Source organism: Perca flavescens, chromosome 2, assembly GCF_004354835.1.
Source record: "Perca flavescens isolate YP-PL-M2 chromosome 2, PFLA_1.0, whole genome shotgun sequence".
NCBI lineage: Eukaryota > Metazoa > Chordata > Actinopteri > Perciformes > Percidae > Perca > Perca flavescens.
The window spans coordinates 35,391,106-35,400,796 of record NC_041332.1 but is presented as its reverse complement, the minus strand read 5'-3'; the positions used below and the strand labels follow the sequence as shown (position 1 = coordinate 35,400,796).

General features: G+C 41.1%; 2 protein-coding genes across 2 annotated transcripts; one reads left to right on the top strand and one right to left on the bottom strand.

The window, feature by feature from the left end:
- Positions 1-1,463: 1,463 nt before the first annotated feature.
- Positions 1,464-3,917, top strand: anapc11 (APC11 anaphase promoting complex subunit 11 homolog (yeast)). The gene is made up of 2 exons (XM_028602615.1): positions 1,464-1,982; positions 3,368-3,917. The coding sequence occupies exons 1-2, from the start codon at positions 1,874-1,876 to the stop codon at positions 3,511-3,513; spliced, it is 255 nt and encodes an 84-aa protein (XP_028458416.1). The 5' UTR covers positions 1,464-1,873; the 3' UTR covers positions 3,514-3,917.
- Positions 3,918-5,798: 1,881 nt separating this feature from the next.
- On the bottom strand, positions 5,799-9,144 carry ppp1r27b (protein phosphatase 1, regulatory subunit 27b). Its single transcript, XM_028599819.1, has 3 exons — positions 8,475-9,144; positions 8,201-8,351; positions 5,799-6,596 (listed from the first exon to the last, which is right to left on the bottom strand). The coding sequence occupies exons 1-3, from the start codon at positions 8,719-8,721 to the stop codon at positions 6,473-6,475; spliced, it is 522 nt and encodes a 173-aa protein (XP_028455620.1). The 5' UTR covers positions 8,722-9,144; the 3' UTR covers positions 5,799-6,472.
- Between the last annotated feature and the right edge of the window lie 547 nt (positions 9,145-9,691).

Sequence of the window (9,691 nt, the reverse complement as noted above, 5' to 3'; positions counted from 1 at the left end):
ATCTATTATGCTCATCTTCTCACACCATTGATGGCCGTGTTGTGCTTTTTTTTTTGCTAGGAGGGATGCCGCGAATCTTGAAAATATTCAGATCAACGTCAGCAGCTCTGATGATGACATTTTCCACAGCGATTCGTCCCAGAACGAGGACATTGGTCTCCAGATCCTGCACACCCCACCAGAATATGTGTCAGTCCAAGACAGCGATGACCAGAATGTGTAGTGTCAACTCAGAGTACAACAGGGACAAACAATCTAATTTTTTTTCTTTTGGGGTTGTTAACTGCTTTTAGGCAAACTGAAAAAGACAATTTCTGATTTTCCGATAAGACTAACATAAAAATGCACTTAAAATAAATGACACTTTCACTTTGTTCAGTGTAGTTATTGAACTGGTGAAATTGAACGAACCTGGATTTATTTCAGTATTTAATGGTCAATAAATTATGGGTTGACCGATTTCTTTCTGGGCCAATACCAATACCAATTATTAGTAGTTAATGAAACCGATAACCGATATTTGGAACCGATACAGTATGCATTTACAGTAAAACTGAAAATCTTTTAGTCAAAATTAACATTTTGGAATGATACAAACTCCAACACAAAAAAATTGTTTATATGCTTTAAGCAATTATTTAGTAAAACTGAAACTTTAAACATAATACACATTAAAAAAAAAGAATAAATAAAAACTAAAATAGCTTCCTGAAGTTTTAACATGCTATCAGCCTATATCAGCCTGCCCATTTAAAAAGTTATTTCAACAGGTAAAAAGTAGCACGTGGGCTATAATCTGTCAGCTATAGGCCATAAAAAGTAATGACCCACACAAACACTATATGCCACTTTGCACTATTGTAATTTTCATCCTGTGTAAATTATTTTGTATAAGCTATTATATGTTTATGTTTATACTTTTTTGTAGTACTAGGACACGTCTAAGACGATTTTCTATCATGACAGACAAAGTTTCTCATGAATAAAATCAAGTAATGTTGAGGCATAAACAACCTTTCAGTGACAAAGTAGAAGCGCCAATCACTTTTTTGTATGTGGAAAAAAGGAATGGAATGGTTTTTCTCTCTCTCTTATTTCCTGTCTTCTTTCTACTGTCTCCAATGTCTAGAATGCCCCCAAAATACTTTCAAAATGTAAAGTATTACACGTGTTACCTTTTAGCTATAAAAAAATTCCCAACACCATACATAGAGGTGGAACAGCAGAAAGTATTCCTGTCCTGTCACTGTCCCATGAAATAAGAACAGATAAAAAAAGAGCAGAAATAAGCCAGCAATAAACTAACTTGAGCATGAATAATATTTTTCCAAAATCTAAATATTTGAATTTAAAACGTTATTTCTATTACTCTGTAATGTTTAGGCCTACTACATGAGGAATTACAGTTTTTTTCTCTTCGTTGTTATCTAGAAACCCCCTGTCATCATCTCAGTTATTTGCTCTAACGTCTTACCTCCTGACGACTATGGAGGGCAGCGGTTTCCCTCCCTGCATTCACAACCTGCCGGAATTTCAATAGAAGAAGAAGGAACAGTTTTCCCCGGGTTTCTAAAATTCTACGTTACGTAGCTTTATGCTGTTGACCAACTAGCTAACTGCCCATAACATGATTTGTAGTTTGCAAAAACTAACATTATAACTTGCTTCGTGTTGGATAAGGGACATTCGAAGCTGCCAAAGAATTTCTAATAAGGGTTTGACGCTCGCTAGGAAGTTAGCTAGCTAGCTAACATGGCGTGCTAGCTTCAGAAGTCGCCTGTCAACACATTAGCTTACATGCCAACGTTAGCTGCTGCTTCGGTTCATATGGGAAAGTGTAATTAAGTGTTTCTGCTATTGTCAGACACGGAGGATGAAGGTAAAGATCCGACAGTGGAACGGAGTGGCCTCTTGGTTGTGGGTGGCTAATGACGAAAACTGTGGGATCTGCAGGATGCCCTTCAATGGCTGCTGCCCAGACTGTGAGTAGCGTTAACCAAGCTAACGGGATGCTATGGGTGACAACGTTGTGCTTTAGGCCTTGCTACGTGTATAGTAGCTAGCTGCTTGAAAATCCAGGACAGAACTTTTGCAGTTGTTAACGTCACTGCCACAACACTTTAAATACAGTTAGCAACACAGTAAGAAGGATTTCAGCATTAAAATGACTAACTTAATACGTTCCTAAAAGAACGATAGAATAAAATAAAAGTATTATTGTACTAACACAACTTTATTTTCATATTGAAATTAATAATGCGTCATAATATGTTGTGCTGTTATATCCATATGACCATCTACTTTAATAGCACACAACAGAATAGCACCGTTGGTCAAAATGTTCAAATTGGTCCAATTTGAACATTTTGGCCGATAACATTGCGGTTATGGCCGATATTTTCTAATGTCGATATTATCTGTATAAAAAGTTTCTATGATAATCATATTTTGCACTGAAAAACACTGAATTTAATAAACGTAATGTCTTTCTTTATTTGCAAAAAGCCCATAAATCATTAAATAATATAATAATCATCAGTTGTTGACATTGGGCCAGTTTTGCTCATCGGACCGTTGTCGATGTGACTAACATAGACCGATACCGATATGATTGCCGATATATCGTGCATCCCTAGTTTATATACATGATAAATATTTTTAAACAGCATGTTGACGCTCATGACATAAGAGGCTAATTATTGGAAGAGAATACATAACCAACACATGTAAACAAGGAAAGTTTTATATTGTTCTGACGATGTCGCTACACAGTTTATTTTATTTTGATAAAAACTATATCACGTCTAAATAAGGCATCTGTTGCACGTTATTTGTAGTGTGGACAGGATTGGCAAAATAAATGCATTAACGGAATTAGTTGTTTGCACTTTGCAGTGTTGAATACTTGGATATCAATCAACAACCAAACTACTTTCACCAGAAGCGTTAACACAATTTTATTTTTTATTTTCTGCGTGCATTTCCTGTCTACAGTGGAGGTGTTCAGACAGTGGAGCCTGCACCGCAATTGACTCCACAGGGAAGGTCTGCAGCCAGACCTCTCTTGGGCTTTTCCATGGTTTAGCATGTGATTTGGAAACCAAATAAATCAACATTACAGTTGTTTGGAAAAGTACTGCAGAACATACATGAGATGTATTAATAACGGGTGATTTAAATTTCAATACATTCATTTAAAGATGATTTATAAACCTTTCATTACAGTTACTACATTGAACTGTAAGTTGCAGTAATGAAGGCATAACAGTATATTCTGTTAAGAATAAAATACATGATGGAAAATTGATGGTTAACATTCTTTTCTCACTATTGTAACTAAGTTGTGATATTAAACTTATTTATGCAGGTAAAGTGCCTGGGGATGACTGCCCACTGGTCTGGGGTCAGTGCTCTCACTGTTTCCACATGCACTGCATCTTGAAATGGCTGAACTCACAGCAGGTCCAGCAGCAGTGCCCCATGTGCCGACAGGAGTGGAAGTTCAAAGAATGAACCTGTGGAGTATGCCTGCAGAGACTCTTGTTGGGATTTAGTTTTTATATCAGCTGTACATAACTATGTTTTTCTACTTCTCTGTTTGATGTAACGCAAAGGACACTTGAAACCTACTGTATTCCGTTTGCCAATTTAGTATGTGATTAAATGGAAGGGGGAAAAAACCCTACACTGTACTGTATGCTTCTTGCTTTGCACGGTACATGGGAGTGACAAAGTGTTTCATCAGAATGGTTGATTGCCCCAGAAGCCTCTGGCAGCAGTTTGAAGCATATGACCTGAATATCAGTGTGCTGCTGACTGATTCTGACTTTAATCCCTCTCCATGAGATAAACCAGATTGTTTTGTGTTTCCACTAATGAGCCTCAAGAGGCTCTTAATAAACTGTTTCTAGATACGAGTCAAACTTTTCCTTTGAAATGGAATTGGGAGTTTTTATATATTTGATAATTTTGGCTCAAATATCCATTCAGACTTCATCTTTTGTATCTTTAAAACTGCAATAGTTGATTTTATTTTATTTTTTTGATCGCTTGGGGGCAGTGAAGCAAGGTGAAAACAACATTGATAGCATTGTTAGCAAACAGCTCTCTTTTTATCTGTTCATCCGGCAGACACTTGTTGCAATATTGGCATTCAATTCAATTTTATTTGTAGTGTCAAATCATAACAGGATTAATCACAGGACACTTTACAGATAGAGTAGGTCTAGACTAATAAGGCATGGATACCCGAGCCCGACGGTACCAGACGGGCCGGGTTCGGACAGATATTTAGAAATTATGGTCGGGTTTAAACTGACTCCTCCAGATGGATTGCTCGGCATATCCATCTGGGAACTTACTGTTGGAGAACTTTTGGGAAGGGGCGAAAATACTGGTTAGCTGATTGGATAAACCATCTGTCTATCACCAGCTATGTTGTTGATAGACGGGCCAAAAAGGCACAATTTCAGGTTCCCGGTCCATATTCCAAAAGAAGGATCCAAGAGAAAAAAGCATAGACAGTATATAATGGACCAATAGACCCCGTTGCTCTGGACGGAGACCAGTGAAGGCTATTAGAAGCACTTTTCCGGTGATCTCTTGCTTTACTGCGCAGCCTCCAACTGACAGAGACAACGTAAATGTGACGTGAGCAACGTGTCTGAAAGTTGTAAGTCTTCTGGTAGCTGTGACAAGAGAAATCTCAATCATTTCCAATCTTACAGAGACGGAAAGCGTAGGTGTATGTAAGGAGATAACATAAGCACAGGCTAATTATTGCTAACTAACATGCTAGTTAACATTAGTAATTAAACCTAAACAGCTAATGTAAGTCAAAACTGCCTGCGAGCTTCTCCTGTACGTTACTGTAATTCCTCTAATATGCGACAGTAAGTCACTTGGTTATGACACAATCGTTAGCTTATATTTACAAAAGCGTCTGCTACGGAGCCATAACGTGAAGTACAAGGTAATGGAGCCTTTTATACACTGTCGTGTTTCTTTAGAAATAAACAACGGACAAATAGAGTCTTTAAACGCTTCAGATGTAAAGTTATTCGCAGTCAAGTGACGTAAAAAAAAAATGGCGGTCAGTGTAATGCTAACAAGAGGTGATCGCTTCGTAGCAACAAAATGGCGCCATCGGAGGTTCGCGTTCTGAAGCGAAGCTTACCCCCTTGGAAAAAAGCATTAGCGAGCGGCTAACAGAATTAGGGCTACCGCTGTCTGAAAATCCTGGTTAGCTGATTGGATAAACCATCTGTCTATCACCACCTATGTTGGTGATAGACGCTTCTCGTTGCGTCACACCTAAACCCGCCTCAAAACCAACGCTGATTGGTCGGTCGTTTGGCGAACGGCTCCAAATTTTCTCTATCTCAAGATGCCAGACTGATCTGCGAGTGGAAAACTGGAGCTTGCGAGATCAGGACGGTCTCACCAGGCTAAGTCGGGCTCGGTCACATCAGGGCAATAATGCTTTGTCACTATTTCACTTTTTCAGTGGGTTGAGCAGAGCTTTTATGTTAAAAAAAGTAAAATTAAAAATACTCTGAATGCTGCTGAAAAAGAGGGTGATGAGAGTGGTGTTTGTGGGCAGAAAAAAACAACAAAAGAAGATGATATTGATATTGAAGATGACCACCCTTGCTAGTAGGTGAAGTGCCAGAAACCTTCAGATCTGTTGACTTTGAGCTAAAAGTGATGCTCATTCAGATGTTTATGGCAGTGCTTTGATCAGTTTTGCTATCACACAGTGCTGGGACTAAAAGGAAATGTCAGACGAGCTGAAATTGTTTGATACACCTTTTTTATTTTAAAAAGCCTTATACAAACAACGACTAATGACTACAGTAAACTGGGTCCAAAAGTATAAAAAAAAACTTTCAAACGTGTAAACAAATTTGTTAGTAAGGCAGTCAACCCAAGCTAATGTTAGCTTTCAGGTGCTAATGAGCCGACGTTGAAACAACCGTTTCAAGTTTCACAGCGTTCAGAAGAGACATGCCAGATCAAATCAAAAATCAAAATGATTCCTTCCGTTCGTTACAGTATGAAAGGACCAGAAGCTCCTGCAGGATACAGTCAATCTGTACTGCTGGAGATCAGGGGGCAGCCCCTGCCAGCAGAAGTTCCCTCCATTCAGGAGGCAGCCAATAGGCTGCCAGCCCTATGTCTCCCAGGCAGCTCACTAAAGCAGGATGCTGGACCGACTGTGTCCTTTTGTGTCCACCCCTACAGAACAGTCGGCTGACTGGCCAGTAGCATTCACACCAGTTTGTGGCTTTAAAAGGCAACATGATCTCAGTCAGGGGTGTAGCACAAAATTCTGGGCCCTGTAGAAAGGCATTCTCTATTGGCCCCTCCCCACATCCACAGCTATTCATTTTAGCATCTTTTAGGGCCCTTCCTCAACTGAGGGCCCTGGGTTCTCCATCCCCCTTTCACCCCCATTCGGACACCCCTGATCTCAGTCACTGATGGCCAGCCCGAAGAGCTCCTGTAGCTCCTTGTTGTCCAGCTCAATGAGGTCGGCAGGCTTCTCCCCGCAGTCGTTCTCCAGCTCAGGGTCGGCCCCCAGCGACAGCAGGTAGCTGCAAGAAACACAATATAAGCCCGCTTACTAAAAGAGATGAAATTGCGCTGCTTGCCTCAATGCAAGTCCCTGCCATACTTCAGTGTTAGGAAAGGCCAATGGATCCTCCAGCTTCTCTTACCTCTGTGTCTGTGTCTGTGTGTGTGTGTGTGTGTGCTTGCAAATGTGTACATGTTATGTAAGCTGCTTTCTACTGGCTACTGCTTTTTTTTTAAAGATTACTTTTTGGCCTTTTTATTTTATTAGACAGGTAAGGGGGGATGCGGGGGATGACACGCAGCAATGTTTTTTTTACATTTCTCTTTTTTTTATGCTGCCTTTTTTAAGTTACTGATTTCTTAAACTGCACTGCAATTTTTATTCTTGTATTTCATACCTGTCTTATTCTATTTGAGCGTTTTTTACAATCTCTTTTTAATTGTTCGAACTGCTCTTTAATGTTTTAGGTAAAGCACTTTGAATTGCCTTGTTGCTGAAATGTGCTATACAAATAAAGCTGAAATAAATGGCCTTGCCTTGGCCAAAAGTGAAGGCTTTAAAGCGGTAACTACATAACTTTTGATAGATGTAACAACACATCGTTCCTCCTTCAAATGAAAAGTTGAATTCATAAGCAATAAAATGCAATCTTACTCAATTCAATACACTCAGGGGTTTTGCCTCTACAGCCTTACTTAGTCTGTTTGCTAAATATTAGCGGTTACAAATGAGCTAAATATTGCTCTATAATGTACATCACTAAACCACTCTGCAGACTCTCCACATACAGCATATGATGAACAATGGCAATTAAGTAGTCTCGCATTGCCAGACCTTCCTACATAGCGTTGCGGAGGAGGGTCGGGCTAGTCCACACAGCATTCTGGGATGGGAGAAAAACGTGCTCTGGTTTATTGGCATTTCTTTAAACCAATCAAAATTGTCATGGACGGCGCCGGACAGAGTAAGGGTGCCTCTGCAAAACAGTCTCAGGAAGGAACTTGTTTTGGAGGAACATGTGTACGTTCAACAGTAGTTTTAGTCGTGCAACAGAAAACTCAGATTGGACAGATAGTCTAGCTAGCTGTCTGGATTTACCCTGCAGAGATCTGAGGAGCAGTTAACCATAGTCCTCACAAATCCCCCGGAGGTTAGAACGCCAACACAGAGACAGAGGAAGGTAACAAACATCCAGGCGAAAACAGTGAAATCTGGCACCGGAAGAGTCCCGGGAGTGGAACATCGTGGATATAGACTACAATTATAGTAACAATAAAGATAATTGAACTATGACTAGAAGTAACAGTGGTAGCGGTGCAGGGCGTTAAGCACGGCAGCAGCTGCAACCACAATCCAGGTGCCACCACAATCCAAGGTGACTTGGACAGCCTTAGTCTGTTTGCTAGCAGTTCCAAACAAGCTAAATATTGCTCTATAATGTACATTACTAAGCCACTTTGCAGAATCTCCTCACTTTTTGTGTCGATGTTTCAGCATTTACCATTACAACAGTGGCTACTGTTCAAATACGCTCACATAGACTTGCTTTAAACTGAAATAGAGATTTGTCTAAGTGACCTTTTGCTTGCGTAATGTAAAAAACAAAAACAAACAGATGCTCACCGAGCAATGTGAGGGAAGCCGTCGCTGCAGGCCATGTGCAGTGGGGTCCACCCCTCCTCGTCCCTCTGGTGGATATCTGCTCCGTGGTGGAGCAGCAGCTTCACACACTCCAGGTTCCCCGACAGGACGGCCTCATGGATGGCAGCCATGCCTGCATACACACGGCAGTGAGAATCAGTTCAGCATAGTACAATATCCTGGTTTAAAAGATTTGGGACTGCATAAGCGTTATTACTAGATCAGGGTGGTGTTAAATGTTTCATGGGGCTCTCACCGGAGGGGTAGATGGTGTTCAGGCTGACTCTCCTGGCTCGGATGAAAAGTCCAATCCTCTCCAGCTCGCCGTGTCGCACGTAGTCCAGGAAAACAATGTCGTTCGGGAAGTGCACACTGCGGAGTGGCTTCAGAGAAGCGGCGCTCTTGCAGCTGACTGGGACGCCACAGTCGTGGCTGTAAGCCTTGATTCCCATGGTCTGGGACACGGGGCATTTGTAGTACTTCATCCTGTTCAGAATATCCATTTACCTTTGGTCTCGCCGGAAGAAAAGAAAACTGGTCAAATCCAGCAACACTTTTACGAATATTAACTTCTACTTTCTTCAAGTCTTCAAAAGTCACAGCAGCTTTTTCCTGCAGAAAGATCGAGCAGTGCTTCTTAGTGTGGCTCTCTTGCTGTCCAGTGTCGTCGTCCCCCCCCTATGTGTATCAGCAGGCCACGCCGTGGGTCTCTTTATGCTCTCTGTCGGGCTATTTTTGGACGCGACACCTCACAGATCGAGTGGCGAGATTTGGAAGATGAGTAGCCCCTGGTAGCCCTCTGGTCAGGCCCCTCCAAACTGGCATGTCACAAGTCTCTGATACAACTCACGTCTGCAGACACGACAGCCAGTAACCCCCGGCCTTGGTTGTCACACCCACATACCCAGATGCTGCCCACCTAAAGATAGTGGTGATGTCCCAGAAGCTGGAAGGGGGGGTGGAGGGGGGGGGGGGACGGACTTCTAGTAAACACCAGGAAGGTTAAAAGCGGTTTTACTGCTGGAGTGTGTCGGTGCCAGCTGCAGGGGCAGGGATGGGTCAGTGTATAGGCTGTTGATGACCGTTAAGTGCACAGACATAAACAGTCAAGAAAGGCTCATGTCTTCATAGTCATATTCTATCTTAATTGCAGTGAGAGACACAGCACGGGTCATTGTCAAGTGACTGAATGGTTTGCATCATGTTCTTTATTACTGATGGGAAATGAGCAATGTTAGATTAAAAAAAAAAAAAAATTGTTCAAAGTAGAACAAATGCCTAACACTTTTTTTGGTGCCATTGATAGACTAAGGATTAAAGAAATATATTTACACATTAAATGAAAAACAAGAAAAATTGTTGAATTCAGCCCTGATTTCGGTTGGCCTTTTGGTGGAGTACCACACTTTTTAAAACATTTGAAATAACAAGTAGAAGTCCTACGTTGAAAATGTTACTTAAGTGAAAGTATTT